Raw genomic sequence first — 20,373 nt, 5'->3', positions numbered from 1 at the left:
CTAGTAGTAAAAATCATAATTCTAGTGTAAACAATGTTATCATTACCCCCTTGAAGTTAGCTTTCTTACAGAAATTTGGTGTTTCTTTAAAAAGCCAATAATAGCTAAACAATAAATATTACAGTTGGAACTTCATTGTATTTAGAACTTGGTTATAAATACAATCTTCCTATGTATACTGAAACACTGTATCAAAAAAACAAGCAAACAAATAAAGAAAATACTTTTAAAAAAAGGAAGTAAATGTAGGGAAGGCTAATATCAATCCTTCAAAAACAAATCAAACAAGATAGTAGGGTTGCCATTCACATCATCCCTACATAATAGCACAGGCAAGAATTAACATATAGCAATCTTACTATAATGGATGCAGCATGTATGTCAATTAGAGATGCACAGATACCCAGCCAGATAATCGGCTCTGGCCAGATAATGGGCTACCCAGTAATACTCTGCTCCGGCTGAGTGTCGAAGTTAGGCATCTAAGCTCTAGTCTTTGTATCAACTGACACTGTACTGAAGTTACAGTCAATAATTGGTTTAGTTTAAAAAAAAAGAAAGAAAAAAGAAACACGTTTTCCGAGCAACAAAGACTGACTGCCCAGTGAAAGTTAGGGATTCAGAGAACAATAGGGGTTAAGGTTTGAGAAGTTGGGGCAAGGAATTGAAGGTTGAAAATAAAACTTGAATGTTCTGTGGGTAATTAATCGGTTAAATGTAATAAACATAAATTTTGTTTTTTGTTTCTAATTTTTGTGTATGTTGGTGTGTTTTATTTTTTTGAGGGGGGGGGCAAGAGGAGAACCCGGTCTCAGTTGACACCCGGCCCCGACCGAAGCTTAGTGACCTGGTACCTAGACCCAGTATTCAGCCAAAGTTTACTACCTGTGCATCCCTAATGTCAATATATATATATATATATGTAATCAAAACTCTTGTGCCATCAATTGAAATCTATAAAAAATTTCACAATTTAAGTATTCAAGATTCAGGCAATTAGAAAAATAACTGTGGTATGTGCAACAACCACTTCTTTATAACAGAACACAATTTTAAATAAAAGTACTCTCCTCACAACAACAACATGACTTTCACTAGGACTGTACCTGAGGGTTTGATTATATCTTTATTAATTTACTTTATAAATCTAGTACTAAGAAACTGGAGGTCTTAAAAAACTACTATTTGTTCAAAAACAGTATCTCTTTTATAATATATGAAAAATTACAGTTTATATCAGTAAAATGTATGAAAATTTTAAGCTCTGCACATTGAATCATTTTGATGCAATGAGTTACTTATGACTAAAGATCACAATCCAAACACTTTTTCCATGCAGTACTCCCCAGAAAAAAATCCTTTTTTAGAAAATGTTCACTTTTTCTAAATTTTTTCAATGATGTATGAATACTACAATTAGTAATTACTGGTACAAACAGCTGCCCATAGGGAGGCATTTCTGCTAGTATAAGTAACTATTCAATCACAATTGAGTTTAATTTATCCTATTTTTGTCTGTTTGCATTCTACTACACCATGTGCTTGTGCTATTATGTAGGGATGATGCAAGTGCCATCTCTACTATCTTGTTTGCATTATTTTTGAAGGATTGATATTAGCCATTCCTACATTTACTTCCTTTTTTGTAGTTTTTTTTTACTTGAATGCATAGAGAAAGAGAGATTACAAGGCCTTGTCCCTACTGATTCTCTTAAATACATTCCAATCTGTCAAAATTAAATTATAATAACAACCTCAAAATTTATCATCTTAGTAATACAGGTTATTTCTCATATCTTCAATTTACATTTCTATTATTATAAAAACCACAAAATTATTATGACAAATTTCAATAAATTTCACAAAACTAACATTACCACTTTTTACTTTTTTAATTTTATGTTGTATCAACACAAATATTATCATATCATAAAGGAAGGAAGTTATCTGAATCAAACAAAGGATTAAAGAAACCATAACATAACTAATTTTATCTCTTTTGTGTGTAAGTATTATTACATTTATCTATATACTTAACAATTCTTATGAAAATACACCCATTTGATCTTATATAATAACATAATTAGTAAGAAACCTTTTCATTTTTGTTACTTATAGAAAAACCTTGGATACTTATTTTAACAATTATAAATCATAACGTTTTTTCTGAGGGAGAGAGTAAATGTATTGACTGCAGCAGAAACATTGAAGAATGGTCCTACAAGGCAGAAGCTTTGAGAAAAGAAGGTGTGTTAATTAGTTTTTAGAAATCAAAATGGAATTTTGTTTATAAACTCTTAAATTCTTAGAGCTTAACGTGCATCAAACTCCAATAAAACTGTCTTACAAAAACTCAATGAATTGATAACTGTGTTGCATTTTTTTATAATTTTTGTTTTGTGCAGTGTTAACATTACTAAAATGCTTATAGCCAACACAGTAATTTCTAAACCCAAACTCACTAAAGAACTGTGTACTTTCTTGATTTAAATGGTGGATAAAATCTACCAGTTTTGGGATAATGAAATGCTGATTCACTTAGGCGTGATCTAAAAAAGTAAACAATGTCGATATTTCCAAACCAAAGTTGTTTGATATTGTATGTGATGCACAAAAAAATTCCTGTTTATGTATATATACATACATATATATATATATATATATATATATATATGTGTATCTGTGTGTGTCTCATCTGGTTGAACAAATGCAAAAGTTTAAAACTTTATAAACAGCATATGAAAAACTAATAAAAAAATTCAATGTATTTTACTATACAACTTACCATCTTGTGTAAGAAAATGAGTTAATTCTGCTTGTGTCAAATATCCTTTCTTATCGGCATCAAACATTTGGAAAGCTTGCAAAAGTTTGTTACTTGATGCTGGGTGAAACCTGAAAAAAAATAATATTCAGCACAATGAGAAAATAAATATTTTCTCTCTCTCTTATTCTCTCACACACATTTTAATTTCACATCAGTGGAATGGAATTAAGTCAGTGTTTATGCAACATTCCAATTATTACATGATAAATAGAAAATTTAAACAACACAGTAGGTTTCAGATATTTTGAAACAAGAACTTTCTTTAATGGGTCCCAAACTAATTTGGTAATTCAAGAATAAACAAAGTACATAGTTTCCCAGTATCTGCAACAACTAGACAGCCAAGGATCTAGTAGAAGAACATATGTCGCGATTTGTTGTTGGCAGAATTAACGAGATGAAATATGGTAAGAAGTTGAAATAAACATAATGCATTTTATTGACAAAAAAAGAACCAGAATAATGGTGGTTGCAGGACCATTGTATCATTTAAAGTTGAAAAATAAAATAAATTATTGAATTAAACTGTATCTTATTTACTTGTTGCTGTTCACAAAGCTACACAATGGGCTATCTGTGTTCTGCCAACCGTTGGTTTCAAAATCCGATTTTTAGCATTATAAGCTCTCAGACTGACTGCTGAGCCACATGGGACTAAACTATATCTAAATGGCATGAGTATGTAAAAGATAACTGTGTTTAACAAAATACAGATAAAAATAAACTTTGTTAAAAATGCTAAACCACACACAAACTGAAGGTGCTGGAAGAACTGATTGATCAAAAAGTGGAGTTCATTGGAAAGTTCATACTCTTTCAAATTCACAATGAATCTGTCTGAAACTGGACAAATTGCATTAACAGTTTACTTTCTTTGGAAACTGTATCACAACTGTCCATTGTGACATCATAGATAGTTTCTATAATCATACCCTGCTATAAAAAGCACAACTTAGGACTGAATTTAGTAGGTGACAACTGGATTTATGATGATCCATATCGGAACTTGGAAAAATTTGTGAAAAAAAATAGTTCTCAACATTCAGCAAAGCATGGGATAATTGCTAAGTGATTTATAATTATTATAAAAATATACTGATCCAACTTAATTGTTCAAGGTTTTATATTAATCTTAACATATGAATATAAGTAATTATTGATGAAAAAGGGATGAAAATGGGCACCAACTGCTTTGCATAGATAGCAGAACTTTACCAAAAGGGTTTCAATAAAGAAGGCTATGAAGATGACACTTCAGAAGTCTTCTGTTTTTAGATCAGAATTTGTATATAAAACATTTGGTAAAGAAGTTTTAATGAGTCATGACTGGTTGCTGGTAAAGGTACCTCACTAGTCGATGAGGTGGTTTTGGTTTGAGTTGCAGTTGGGAAGTATTTTATGTCCTCATTTTTAGGAGTTGCAGTTGTGACAACTCATAGTTTTTCAGACTTGTGATTATTATAAAACTTACTTCAAGAATGGCAGATTCTAACTTAGAAACAACTCTTCATCATTTGTAAACAAATATTTTGGCTACAATTTAACTTTACCATTTTCTGATGGAAATTAATTATTATACATAAAGATGCATCATCTGAAATGCACATTTTAAAGTTTTAACCAATATCTTACAGTATTTCACACGTTATTCAGAACATATAATTCTTTCTGCAAATGAAATTTCAATGTTTAAATGTTCAGTATTATTTGACAAACCTTGTATATGTATGATAACTTTTAAACTAATTTACACAAAATTAACATACTTATTTTTGTTACAACGGTTTCTTTGTTGATAACTCTTTGTGAAAAAAAATCTTTACAAGCATATGACCCTTTTATAAATTCAATATACAACTTTCTGAATAAATTTCAATATATATTTTACCAATATATAGTTCAATGACAAAAACTATGAACATCTAACATAGGCCACAGGAGATGCTTTTCTGATGCAATGCATTCAGTGCACTTCGTACCTCTAAATTGGAAGAATGTAATTAATTCTTGAAGAATAACAACAGAAATCAACAATAAAAGCAATCAAGACTTATATATCATGAGTGAAAGTTTGAGATGGTAAGAGGGTGTCAGTCTATTAGGTGAGTAAATCCTGCATCACTAATAGTGACCAACATGAAAGTAACCAACAAAAATGTATTCAAAGACTACAATTTGTGGTTGTTAAAGCAGAAACACCCAACAGACATTGTTCAGAAAAAGAAAACTGGTCTAGGCTGACAGGTCATCCACTGTTTTTGCAAACACAATCACAGCAAGGAACAAGAAAACTAATAAACAAGACTCGTTCTTTAAAAAAGATCATAAACTCATTCAAATGATGGATCTTCAAAATGTGAAACAGCCATCTAAAGTTCTGTTAAAATAAAATCTAACTGATAATAACTCCTGAAACAAAACTGACATTGATGGGCTCACTTCAACAATAGAAATAAAATAGTAGGTGCAACAAAGTGCCATCCTGGTTGTTGATATGCAAGATGGCAGCATTATCACAATCGAACAAAACAACTATGCACTGTATACAGCTTATAACACCAAAAGGTTGATTAGCAGATGATATCAAGGTAGCCTATCAACTAATAACTCATATGCCCAGAAGAGCAGCCTCTACACTCTTGAAGAGTATGTACATAAACAGATCTAATGAAGGTGAAAATAAACACATAGAAACAACACCCCCAACAAAGCATTAGCGACCTCTAGAGTTTGCAGTCTGTGCATCAAACCACATTTATCAGTGGGTCCAATTATGTCTTGTAATCATTCCATGATTCTTGTGGCAGACAATGTTATTATTGTTGCATATAATTTCCTTAACTAACTTGAGTCCAGTACATTTATCATGTCATATTCCTATAACATGTTCAGCTCCTTGTGAGATAAAAATAATTTTGTAGTAATTCATTAACAACATGAAACATTAAAATTACAATCTCTACAAGTACTCTAAGAACATCACTAAACCGCTGTTATTAACTGAGTGGTTTCTCAGAACATTCTCTGTATTACCTCTCATGTTTCAGCTCTTAAAGTTTAAATGTTGTAAGTCTTGATATTTTTTGTAATACACTCAAAAAGGAAAAAATTCCATTTATGATTTAAATACAAGATAATTAAAATACTACATCACATCAATGTTAGTTAGCAGCCAAATTTATAACAAGAAATTACAAAAACATCCAACAAATATTCACATAAAAAATATTATAAAATCTTTTAAAACTATCAAACCTTTTTCAAATAAATCAATATCATACTGCATATCAGCATAAAGAACTGATAAATATCAAAATATATACTTAATATTTGATCTAAGTACTAAATCTTTTAAAAACGACACACACTGGGATATGTACATTTCATCACTATTATGTCTGCATTAAAATTTTACAGTTGTTATTTATCATCAAGTAAAGACCCCCATACTGACACAGTGAATATTTTTTAATTAATGGTTAACTAGCTTTCACTAATATATCCAAGTATATAAAACTTAATTCTGCACAAAACTTCACAACTGTTAAAACAAATTTTCATGTGCAATATTTGAAAATTACACACTTCAAGTTCTATTATAACAGAGATTTAGGTGTTCTACATCTAATCACATAAACTGCCCCTTTCCTTGATAGTGCACTAAACTCTGTGGATGCTAGACCATGTAGATAGAAAGAATTAAAACTTTATTGAACTTCGTGTAGAATTATGATAAAACAAGGATAAAGTCTTCAATTAAATAAAAACTTCTACAGCTGAAATCTTGAGGTATGTTCTAATGGATAATGAACACTAAACAATTTGTCATTATACTTCCTTTTTCCATCAAATAACATTTGAAAACATGTCAAATAGATGCCCTAGATTACACTTATCATGTTTATTTTGCACTAATCCTGCCTACCATAGATAGCCAGATTTGCCTGACACTGTTCACTGCTACACAAAACTCTCTTCACAAGCAATTGAAAAGCATGTACACAAAGCACAAACAGGCTCAATGATTTTCATTTATGTATTATTACTTCCTCATGTACCTGTTCATGTTTTGGAATAGTGTATACACCAATTCAGATCTGTTTGTTGAATTCCACAGTGCAGATGAAAAGTGAGTGGAAAGAATCAACCAAGCATATTCAATGAAAGATTAATAAATTTGTTTATGGATAAAAAAAGGTATGATTCATACAAAGAGTATAAAGTTACAAAAATTTAATTTGTTGTTAAAAAATAGGAACAACTTGTGAGATGCCTTCCCATACACAATACTTTTCAATCAAAATGAAGAAATTAGAATATTTATTCTTCCAGATACTGAAGATGTATTTTAGAAGTAGCTGATGTATGTAAGAAGCCAAAACAATGCCCTTTACATGTCTTCCTTTACAAAGCAAAGGTTTTTTTCTTTGTTTTGCTAAACCCTATTTAGACAATAATACAAATGTAGTGCAGAATAGATAAATGTTTTAAAGCATAGAAAAAAAAAGTATGTTTTAACCTCTTAGTGCAGTAAATGAAGAGTCTATAATTTACTGGATCAATATTAAAACAGACTTCCTGCAACAATGATGAGGAAGAATCAAAAAAATTGTTTTACAGTTATTAACTGGGTTACTTTTTACTTGATCAGACTTTCAAATTACAAGAAAATATCTTCATCACAAAAGGAAAAAAGTTCATGTAATTATATTAATACATAGAGACATCTCAAAAGTAAATAGAAACCATAATTTTTTCAATAGTCATTTATCTCACATTATCATCTTAACAACAATTTTTACAAATGTGCATCAGTACTTAGTCGATTTGCCACTAGCATTTTTCAGTGCTTTGACTTATTCTGGCATGGAATCGACGAGTTCTACAATTTTCTCCTGTAGGATCTTGACCCAGGCTGCACGCAAAACATCAAGTAGCTTTCCACGGGATGCTGGTTTTCTGGAACTTCTTCTCACTGCTCGAGCAGGTATGGCCCAGACATGCTCGATGGGGTTCATCTCAGGTGACTGACTTAGCCATGAGAGCCATTGGATGCCTTTCTTACTTAAATGACTATTGAATAAACATCATGGTGTCTATTTACTTTTGAGATGTCTCTGTATACAACACAGGTAAATATAAAACTTCATATTTTTTTATAATAAATTAACAAAAATCAATGTTTCAAAAATGAAAAAATCTTAGTAAAAGTTACAGTCATCAGGCAACATATGTATATAATTGTAATTTAAAACAATATTTATAACACAAATTCATGACATTATGTAGACATTATAAATGTTCACACATACCTTTGGTCTAACAAAAATTTTGTCATCATAGGCAAAAATGTTTCTAAATTTACATATCCTGGTGAGTCCTCATCTTCAAGCTGAAATAACAAATATAAGTTACATGTATTATTATTATTATTTGAAATATTTCTCAAATAAGATATCAGAAATCCTTACTGTACACACACAAAAATTTTGTTACATTTTTTTCTTACATAAAATTACACAGTTGGCCACAAATGTTTGCACATCAGTGCTAATCACCATATATTTGTAATTTATAAAATTATGTATCAATTACAACTATAATTGCAAGTTATCTTATTTGATCTTTTACCTACCTCTACTTAAATATTTTTTTAAAATTTTCTTGAGGTTAAAACATAATAACAGTCCTGGTCTAGTTCAGTTCTGAATTTAATTTTTAACTGAAACATAATACTCAAATAGTAGATAAATATGCAATATGATATAAAGTAATCTAAAAAAAAGTTTAGATCTACTATTATGAAACAAAAACTTTATATGGAAATAAGTTTCAACACTTTCACGTGTCCTCTTCAGTCTACCTTTTGTTTCCACATAAACTTCTTGTTCTATAATAGTGGATCTCAACTTTATTATAATGCTTAAAGTTATGAACATGAAAACTAAACAAATTATCTTGTGTATTATACCTAGGTGGTCTTACCTACCTATTGATACACATAATTGTTCACATGTTTAACTTTATTTTAATAAAAAATTTACTTTATCTCTGAATTGTAACTTAAACACTATGTGATAGTTTCTTGCAACATAATAACAAATAAAACAATGAACACTTCTCTTAAATGTAAAGTTGCAAGTCATGCATAGTATTAAACTTTACAATATGTAAATTATGTAATTATAGATGTGGAAGTTTATTCTTACAAAGATATTCACTTTTTGTGAGAAATGGTAGAAGACTGTTTCAAAAACAAATTACATTTTTTTGTTTTTATGATAGAAATAGCATAATTGTTAGGAAAAAAAATTAAAAATACCAAATGAATAAAATTTCACACCTAATTTATTTTCTGAAATTGAGCTGTTTATAAATTCCTAACTTTTAAATACAATTTATGTTTCATATATACGTTTGAAATGCATATATCACATCATATTGTCAGTAGAGATGATTTTATATATATATTACTATTTCTTTCCATTTTCAAATTTGCAGTATGAAGAGTAGACCCCATACTTCTGATTTCTAAAATGTTAAGATTTCTTTATCAACTATTAAGTAATGATAAGACTAGAAGTTTTCACCCTGCCACATGGGATTGAAGGTGGTCAGTACAATATTGTAGTATTATTTAAACAAATTATGAAAAAAACATCCCTTTTCCAGGACATATTTTAAAGTGATTTACAATGATGATTAAATCAACAGCTTTGCATCAACACAAAATAAATTTGGACACAATTAAAAAATATTAACTGAAATATTTTCCACCGCTAATGTTTTAAGCCTTTGATGTATTTAATTCACGCAACAATGAAAAGGGTCACCAGTTATTCCCATAAAAACATTAATAATGACCGCTTTATTATATTTGTCTTTATACCTTTCACATTAATAACATTTATTTTGTAGAGGGAACAGAATGTGACAATCTAATCATAAGTTCAATTAACAAAAGTTTCTCAAATGAAGAGTAAAAATGGTATGCCAGTACACTCAGATAACATATGTAGCCTTCCCACTAGAAAAAAAACCTCACCAGCCACAGTGGTCGTCCGACACCTGTTCACTCTTAATAAACTGATAAACATATGGATTTTTATGGAGAAACAAATAATATTGGAATAAAATTCTTCAACCTAGAAAAGCAAATTAATCACCTGTTTACAAGCTTGGTCAAGTTTCATGTTTCAAATATTCATACCTGTTTGATTATTAATTTTAGTGAAATTTTCCACTTTGCACATTGCTTGTTTGGGTCTGCACAATTATTATTTTTTCAGTCATCTTTAACAAAAAACACAAAATTAAATTTCATACTATGATTTCAAGCTGTACAATCATTATATTTGAAGTCTAAATTTTTCCACCCTGCACTATAATTTGGAACATGTACTAATGTTTACTATAATTCTGAATTTACTACGTAAGTCTTCACAGTATTTGAAAAGCTTTTAGTAAACATTACAGATGTGTTGTACACATAAAATTTGATTTTTCAATAAAGTATTTTCCCTAAAGATTTGTCTGTGAATATCCAAAGATTTTACTGAGTCAGTGTGAGCAAAAGGTGATTTTTATGCTAAAAATAAAAATACTTTTTTTTAATATTTCATTTGCATAATCTCTAGAACCTCTTAAACAAATATTAAAAGTTTTCTTTCACATTTGTTTCCATTCCTTTTAATTTTATGGTTTTATTGCTAAAATCTTCACATCAAAACCAATAAATCACAGCAGGAGCCCATTGACTATTTCCTATAAAGCTAACGTAAACACCATGTGATTGCTGAGTTTAATGTTTCACAAAATGCTCAAGCTTGTGAACATTTATGCATCTTACTTTATTGAAGTTTTGTTATCCTAAGCTAAGAAGTTTCTCATTTTTACATTAGTTATTTTTGTTAAAACTATATATAACAAGAAATAAAATATATACATAAAAACAATGACTTGTGGTAATTACTGCATACTCAAGTATTTTTGCACATTTTCAAATGTTAAACATTCTTCTATAAGCCTCACTGAATCTCACAAATTTGGATGTCCAAAAAAAAAAGAGTTGATGTAGCTTTCAAATACTCATTTTAGTAAAGAAGAATATGTTATAAAATTTCAACTATGCTCCATTTGCCATATCCAGTGCTGACAATGCCTTTAATCCAACAGAAGGGCTCATCAAACAAGCTATGATATGACAGACATAGTAATGGTTTAGATGCTATTTATATCATCAACTTTCATGAACAATGACTCTTATGGTATGAACTAGATTAAATAAGTGAATTGTAATTACTTACATCATTTACAAATCAAATTTTTCGAGTAAAAATCAGTAACACAACATTAATTAGTTATCTTATTTTTATTACCTTATATGAATGACTTTTACCATCATTCAGAAGAACTGGCAAACTAGAAAGCTAGTCTTTTTTCTTCACAGAGTGTGTCGAGCAACCGCAGCATCAACTGGAGAAAACTACATTAGTAATCCTAATAACTTATGAGTAAAAGTAAAGAAGAATATGTAATACTATGTTAACTACACTGCATTCACCATATCTAATGTTTACAAGGCCTTTCACCCAATACCAGGGCTGATAAAACTGGCTGGGATCTGACAGATATAGTAGTGGTCTATGGACTATTTATACCATCAAATTTCATGAATAATGACTGTTATGCTGTGAATTATTATGAAATAAACTATAAATAGGTCTATAAAACCTTTGTTCTCTCAAAGAAGAATAGTCAACTATTCGAAGGTGCTCGAGTTTTGGGGTCTTATTTCAAGTCTATTACACTTTATATGTGATCCTTTGTGCTAACTCTTTTATAAAAAAAAAAAAAACCTTTTAGCATTCAGAGCATAAAAAATTATAACCACATACCAAGTAATTCTGTTGAATAATGGCTTATGGTGCAAAATCTAAACAGTGATTTGTAAGATTTATGTAAAGGAGGATATGCTCTTTCTGTTGATTTTAAAGAAGTCCATCAACCACATAAATTTGATCACCAAACAATCTGGAAAGTTTGAGAGAGAGAGAGGCTTCTCTGGTGATTTGACAAAGACAAGAAGGTAGAAGGCTCAAAATTTAGATTCTTATTTTTAATTATATATAATTTGTGTTACAGCAGCCTATTTTGGATGTTAGCAAATTCTGAATTAGAGAAAGCAGTGCTCAGATGCATCACATGACACAAAAATAAAGATTGAGAATATTTTAAGCATTTCCTTTAAAATTAAGACTGACTTAAAATGCAGGCTAAAACAGCTACTCCTCACAGAAGTTTTTCAGCCAGTTGAACAGTCCAGCAATTTCCATCTTTGCCAGTCACCTGACTTTTGAAACACTCTCTGACCAGTATTTACCAATTAACAGAAATGCTGATATGCTTTGTTTGGTTTATTTCTTATTGGTCAGTTTTGCAAACTAAAATACACATAGTCTTATATTAAACACTGAAAATGTATAAAAAACATATATCATTTAATTTCATTCTAACAAGGCTGCAGTTGTTATCATAGAATATGTGCACAGTTATTGTGATAATATTTACCAAACAGGAAATCACCAAAACAACAGTCACATCAGGTAAATCTTTGAATATGAAACAATATTAATCTCATACAATATTACAAAAATAAGTTCACAATAATTATTTAGGATTGTTAATTTGTTATTCAGAATTTAATTTCAACACATCATATATAAAAAAACATATTTACACTTACATTCTTAGCTTTAAAGGCCAACTGGCATATTTCAAGAATCCTACCAACATTATCACAATAATAATAAATGAAGACTAAGACCAATAGGATTTGAATCTGATAGCTCACTTAGATAGAGATTTTACACCATAAATAGTAATGCATGCATGAATACTTCTTGGTCTCGTGCAGTTTTCCCTTTAGAAAATTGAAAACACATATATATCTTGCTTTTATTAACATTTCCCATTAAGATAAAATTTCATTTTAGCACATCTAATACAAAAGGTGAATACATGAATTCTGAGCTTTAAAGACCTAATAATGTAGCTTAATGATTTTGGCCAAGTTCCATCCTAATAAACCAATGACTGAAGCTTGTAGCATTCAAGACCAAAACATTAGTTGGTTAGAGCTCCACCTTAGCAATCAGGAATGCGAGTTGAAGCCTTGCTGATGTCAGTTTACAGTTCAAAAAATTTATGACATTATCTGTCTAAACTTAACTTCTAACATTTATATAACAGTGCTATCACTAAAACCTAAAAACCCTACCTTACAAATCAAACACATAAAACAGTAAACTAAAATTAAAATTTAACTCCAACACAGATGAAAAAAAAATTAGCTCAAGATCATGAAGTTCTTGACTAAAACATTAATCATTCTGACACATCAAAAGTGGAACAACTCACAAGTTATTAAGAGAACAACTTAACAACAAGAGTTTACTTTCTGTTTGCTAGAGATGGGCAATTAACTTGTTTAATTGATATAACTGATTACCTATGAGCATCTGATGTACATCATAAACTTACTAATTACTTCAAATTACAATTAAATCAATTCATATCACAAGTATTTGAAATACTGTGATTATGATTTCTCACTATTATTTTCAACTAATTCAAGTTTGTTCAGTTTAATCTATCTAATCAAAAACACCTTAGATGTGAAAAAAAAAAAAAGGTGCAGCCAAAAACGGATTGAGCATGCAACTTAAAGAAATGAAATAAAAATTGCTGGCCAAACTTGTAGTTACATTTATAGCATTGATAAGAATTTTACAGCAAATATTCATTCATTAGTTAGTCAGGCCATATTTTTTGTTTCAACTTGGGCATGATGGTGGGTAAAACAAAATATATATGGCCTAGCTAACTAATGAATGAATATTTGCAGTAAAATTCTTATCAATGCTATAAGTGTTGCTACCAGTCACACATTCAATTCTTTGCTGGCCACACCTTTTTTTCATACTTAAGATGTTTTGGATTAGATATCATGATTTTTTGTCAATACACACCAACAAACCACAGCAAGTAAGAAAGTGACACTCAATAGTAACCAACATTAGCTTTAGGATCACAACCCTATTATTCGGAACAGACCTATACTTTACAGAACCAACCAGATTCTTTAAAATATATGGTGGTAGTTTTCCTCTCAAAAACAGTTTTAATAACTTCCTTTATAGTAACACCATAGAACCTAGATTAACAGTTTCTTGTCATCACCCACATGCACCCGTTACAACTGTATCAAGCATCCTTATTTAGGTTAATTGCTTAAGCTAATATCACATGAAGCTAGATGCTCTTTAATTAGGATAATTTTATAAAATTTAGTAAATCTGTGCTGAAAAGTTGGCAACGAATAATAACCATCACCCATATGATTTTTTTAAAACTTGAGCTAGAAACTACTAATCTAGTTTGCTTGGCCTAACCAATACTTATGTATTTGCCCGTCCTTTCACCTTATAGTTTTGCTATTCTAATTCAGCCATCAAGCATCATTATTTATGCTAATTGCTTAAGCTAGTATCACATGAAGCTAAATGCTCTTTAATTAGGATAATTTTATAAAATTTTGTAAATCTGTGTTGAAAAGTTGGCAATGAATAATAACCATCACCCATATGATTTTTTTTAAAACTTGAGCTAGAAACTACTAATCTAGTTTGCTTGGCCTAACCAATACTTATGTATTTACTCGTCCTTTCACCTTATAGTTTTGCTATTCTAATTCAGCCGTCTTTAATCCAAATGACAAAAATACTAAAAACAGCCCACTTTTACTCTTAGATTAAGCTGTAGTGAAAACGTTAGACCAATAGCCCATGCGACTTTTTGAGAAGACATGCACAAAAATTGTTGTCAAATTTGAGCAGTTTTGTTGAATAACTTTGCATATGTGGCTTATATTAACACAAATTGATACTCCTAATTGTAGGTTGAAAAGATCTATCAGTGTATGAAACTAAACAGTGTATTCCTGAAAGTATGTTTTTCTATCCAAAAAATTTTCCGTACTTTCAGTGCAAAGAAAAAAAAAAGAGGAAAAAATTTAATTGGAGATTTTATATCTTTATTTCTTATTGGACTGCCTTGAAATTTGGTATGTGAAGTAAAGGTCCAGTAGAGAACATCCACTGAAAATATGTGATAGTTTTGATTACCACATTCCGAGCTACAAAAAAGTGAAAAAATCGCTAAACTATCACTCTTGATAATAACACACAGTGTGTCCTGAAGGTTGTTTTGGCCACACGACACAGTACCATGTGTCTTGATTAATGCCATACCTCAAGAAACTAATCAATTAATCAAAATTAGTGTTTCCAATTATTCCAACTATTAACGTAATCAAAATATTGCCATTATGATTTCTCATTATTCTTTTTCGATTTATTAAAGTAGGTTTTTTAACTTTGGCCTGAAATGGCGCAGTGATTACAGCACTTGCCCAATGATTCAAAAGTCATGTGTTCATGTATAGAAAAGTGGCTGGATGGAAGAAAGCAGAGGGTTGTTATAAACAGAGTTCAGTAAAACAGGTTTAATGTCACAAGTGGGATACCTCAGAGCTCAGTGTTATAACTTTTGCTCATTATGATTTACACCAATGATAGATATAGGAATGATCAATATGTTACTTAAATTTGCTGATGATATTATGATTTTGGATACTGCTGACTGTGAGAAAGATACTGTTGCTTTACAAAAGGATTTAGATCATCTGGTGAGTTGGGTGAATAAATGGTATGTGGCTTAGGCTCCATACCTTAGGAAGGTCAATGAATTGCTGTAAAAGGTTCAGAGGAAGGCTGCTAAGATGATGCTTGGAACGGAAAGGTTGTCATACAGGAAGAGGGTAAGATCTCTGAAATAGTTTTCTCTGGAAAAAAAAGAAGAGTTAGAGAGAGAATCTGATTGAGGTATTTAATATTATTAAGGGAACTGACAGTGTTAATGCATCAACTTTTCATAATGAAGCAAATGTTTTGTATAAAAGGTGTTAACCCTTTGGATGCTTTAATCGGGTTTATCCAACTTGATATTTATAGCCATTTGGTGTGACAAGCAGATTTACCCCACGGTGTCACAAAAACTTTTCCCCATAGTGCAACAATCGGAATACTCACACGTCCTTGAATTTCCTGCCTTAGTACTGCACATGTGCAAAAGTGCAACTAATGGATTTTTATATTGAAAAAGTACCAAAAAAGGTCAAATTCTAAATTTCATTTTGTAATGGATAAATGACACTTTTATAGAACCCACCCAAAATTAATTATGCACTCAAATGGTTAATATTGAATAACGTTTGCACTGTCTAATTCTAAAAGACAAACCACAGGGCAGTATATTATGCTGTAGTTAGAACCACTGATGGTAATTAAAGCCCTAGTTGACCTCATAATAAAATCAAGCATCAGTGGAATGTAAGTTGCCAACACGTGTTTATTCAAAGGCTAGACTTCTAGTAAGGAATTCTTGAACAACAACAAGCAGTTCATCTTATCGGTGAAAACAGATACCCATGAAACAACTAAGCTGTCAGGATTTAAAAAAAAAAGACATAAATATAAAAAAGCATAAGAGTAATTGCATCAAATATCCAGAAAGAAGATCATCAGCAAAGAAATAAGCAGAAGAATGAAAGAAAATTAGAGCTCTCAAGGTAGACATCCTACTAAAAAACGAGTGAGAACAGAGATTAGATGGGCTGAGACGAGCCTAAGAATTCCAATAACTATGCTTGGGAACTTGCAGTGAATATTAAGAATCTGTTGACTTAAATTTGGGCCATACACAAAACAGCTATACACTGATTTGTGCTATGTGTACAATAAGGGTGTGGAAGGTAAAAATCACATGTTTTAGTCCCGGTTTTAAAATCTTAGCCTGTTTCAGACTTATAAAAGCTGGAGTACAAAACAGCATGAAAGCAAACAAGTTGCCAAAACAACAGAGTTGCTAGTGAAGGTCCAGAAGTTGTGAGAAGTGATTACCTCGACAAGTATCATGTAAACTAACTAACTAATCAAAATCAGTGTTTTTAATTATTCCAACAAACAATTAATCAAAATTATGGTTTAATTGACTGTCACAAGAATAATCAAGTAATTAGTTTTTGATTATTATTATTTTTTATTATTCCAACTATCCAAGTAATCATTTATTCATTTTATATTTGTTGTTAAGCACAAACTTACATAATGTTCCATCTATACCCAACTCAGTTTTGGCCTTTAAGATTTTGTTTACTACAAATTTGTTCAGCTTTATTGATTCAGATTCAGGGAGGCGCTCGTAATTCAAGGGTTTAAAGTTTGATTATCACTTCCACCAAACTTGCTCATCCAGTCTTTGTTATTGCAAAGTTATTTAGATTATCTGCCACTGTCACTAATTTTACATTGTTGACTAGAAAGAAGACAGCTAGCTGCCAGCTACCATCACCAATTTTTATTTTTACTTTCAAGTGCTGACTGGAGGGAAGAGAACTGTGTTGCAACATCTGCCATAAACTTTTATCTATATGTTTCATTTTCAGCTAAGACAGTTTTATTTTTGTTGTACCTGAAGATCTCTGTCATATTAAAAAAAAAAGTGTATTTTGAAAACGTCTTTAAAAAACCTAAAACAAGCTGTTAATATGAAAATTATTCTTATATAATATCAATTGATTAGTTCAATATAAGTGATTAATGTGTCTGATTATTAATCGATTAGTAAATTCTATTGATCGTCCAACTCTATTGTTTACTATAAGGTGGACATTTAAAAACATTCAAAAGCATTTCCTTTTTACCTCAACTAATATATCTTGCAGATCAGCTTCTGAGAGACAACATCCCAAAGATCTCATTATTGTTCCTATTTCTCTGCAGGGAAAAAAAAATTAAATTAATATTTGTAACTGTGAGTTAGATAGTTGTAACAGCTAAATATTTATAACATCAATATAATACAAAAACCTATACATTTATTATGCAGAACTTTGCAGTTAAAACAACTAAATTGATAAAAATTTATGTAAATGTCTGTATCAATAATCTTATTTCTCTAAATTAATCATCTGATATACTGCTTGTTTTATAACTGGGACATACATAAGTTACTATCATACTTATAACACAAAAGCAAAGTAACACAACAATTAGGAACACAAATATTGTTTTAATTCTATACATCCCATGATATACATATTGTTAAAATACTTAATTAAGTTCAAGTTTCCTGGAATCATGTTCTTCTACACAAGTAAACAGCCTCTTGAAGCAATGTCAATACATTCCTCTATAGAACCAAAACATGCAAGTCTGTAGATGACAATTTTTTTAATTCTCAGGTGTCATATCCTTGAAACTAAACAAAAACATTATGGTATTCCAGGTTTAGAGGAATAACACACAAGTAAAGGTTCAAAGATTTGGTTTAATGGAATGCTAGAGTATGAACAGGTACAGAAGAAAAATAAAAACAAGTTTGACAAGCACAGAACAAAGTAATATTTATTTTAAATTCTATAATAACTTTACAGGTCTTCCAGGTTGAAACAATGATATTAAGGTAAAATAAAACTGAAGAACTGAATTATGAAACTGATATAAACTTGAAAGAAGAACTGAAATTAAAATATAACAGTGTATGGTCAGCATGTATAATAAAAAAAGGACCTACACAAAAGCACAGGTCTTGGCTTTTTCATTGTAGAAAGAGATAAAACCACACTCATAATGTCTATTCTTTCTATAACTAACCAATCAAATAAGATTCCTAGTATCCAAAAATATCTCTGATTCGTGTCATAGAAATAAAGCATTCCCACATATATAAAAAATTAATGTAGGAAACAATACAACTACCTTGTGAAATAATAAATAACTCTCTTGATCAGATCATACTCTAGAATGTAATGGCTACAGTTGAGCTGGCACATGACCACAACCAGATTTATTATATTCCAAACTAGAACTATAAAAACGTTTTGGTATAACTGTAGGTATAGGAATAACCTGTGAATAATTCTTTGACAACATTTCAATCTTCATGTGACTTCTTCATGTCTCTGTTTCATAGAAAAGTAGGGTTTTTTAAGTAGGTGATAGAAAAGTTCTGGTGTTGTAAAGTACATCTATGACCTCTGTAATGGTCCCGAATAAAAGTTATGTTTTGGAATGTTGAGATTTAGTGAAACATGGGTTCCACAAGTTTCTAATTTCTGTTTAGAGCTGATTTTTGAATTTTGATTTGTGTGGCTTCTTTGATTTTGAGCATATCCAATCTCCAGCAGAAACTTGTCCTTTTATGTGTTATATTCAGTTTTATAAAAATGTTAAGTATGTTTACGAGTTATTTCATCCTCTGACAAGTATTCCCATTCTTCCATAGAATTACTTACAGGAAAAATGTACTTTGTAAAACTAAGCATTTTTTTCTTAGCATGTTGAATAATTATTTAATATTTATAAATACGTTCACAAGTCAATGTCCAATTTTAAAGATCACATGAAGTGAAATTTCTAGCACCTTAGGTGGGGGGGGGGGGGGATGTATGGCATAATGATTGCATTGTTGTAATCAAAGGTCTTAAATATGCAAAAATCCATAGTTGCCAAATGCACTTAAAAAACTCAACAAACTACATACTACAAGGTACCAGAACATAATGAAATTACATAATTATTTGATTTTTGTTATATAAATGTAACAGCAATATTGTTAAAAATGTACCTACAGAAATGAAATATGCTGAGCCTACATTGAGAGATGCACAGATTTACTCTTTTTAATGAATTCTCCTTAGCTTAATTAATGATTAAATGATTATCTGTGCAATTTAAATGTTATATACCAAAAAAAATATTCATTATTATTATTATAGATGAACAGTTATAAAAATAATTACTTCTGCAAACCTAGAATTTCATACATGTAGTGTAAGAAATGGGAACAAATTAACCAAATTTATCCCCTTGATAAGTAAATGATAGTTCTAATTATTCCATTACATACCTATAAAATTCATCTATGCTGGATATACTTACAGTTTATATAACTATATTTGTTAAAACCTAAAAATAGACTTTAAAAACATAATCATACTATTTACAAAAATAAGGTTAAAATGTTTATTATTACCTTATATCAACAGTTCTTGTACCATCCTGATCAAAGATCTCGAAGGCATTAACAATTTTTTTCTGAAGGTCTGACTCAAAAGATGATTGAACTGAAAGTATATATATCTTAATTATAGTTCACTCAGTTTTCTTTAAAGAAAAAGAAAATTCAAATTTATAAAGATAATACCCGAGTCTAACGATGAGTGTATCAATTTACATATAACCTCAGACAAATATACAAAAGGAAAAGCAGCTGATACACAAAAAGAGTGTCTCACTTTACCCTTTGTTTTATGATAAATTATCATGTTATATCAGAAAAAACTCAACTTTTTCTTTGATATATTCTTCTTGCAATATGCACAGCATTATTCTGAAGTTTGGAGAAATAATTTTACACTTTTC

The 20,373-nt window shown here is 30.1% G+C and overlaps 1 protein-coding gene across 2 annotated transcripts in view; it reads right to left on the bottom strand.

Annotated features, from left to right (window-relative positions):
- The window catches only part of LOC106461614 (EF-hand calcium-binding domain-containing protein 2-like), a 28,440-nt gene that overhangs the window by 4,466 nt on the left and 3,601 nt on the right, over positions 1-20,373 (bottom strand). For both annotated transcript variants that reach the window (XM_013921453.2, XM_022388618.1), the window contains exons 2-5: positions 19,985-20,075; positions 17,652-17,724; positions 8,140-8,219; positions 2,786-2,895 (exon numbers count right to left, since the gene is read on the bottom strand). In XM_013921453.2, coding sequence (XP_013776907.1) covers positions 2,786-2,895; positions 8,140-8,219; positions 17,652-17,724; positions 19,985-20,075 — 354 coding nt within the window. The remainder of the gene's footprint in view (positions 1-2,785; positions 2,896-8,139; positions 8,220-17,651; positions 17,725-19,984; positions 20,076-20,373) is intronic.

The sequence above is a fragment of the Limulus polyphemus genome, unplaced genomic scaffold (genome assembly GCF_000517525.1).
Source record: "Limulus polyphemus unplaced genomic scaffold, Limulus_polyphemus-2.1.2 Scaffold998, whole genome shotgun sequence".
NCBI classification, from domain to species: Eukaryota; Metazoa; Arthropoda; class Merostomata; order Xiphosura; family Limulidae; genus Limulus; species Limulus polyphemus.
The sequence above is the reverse complement of the archived record's forward strand: the minus strand, read 5'-3'. Positions and strand labels throughout refer to the sequence as shown.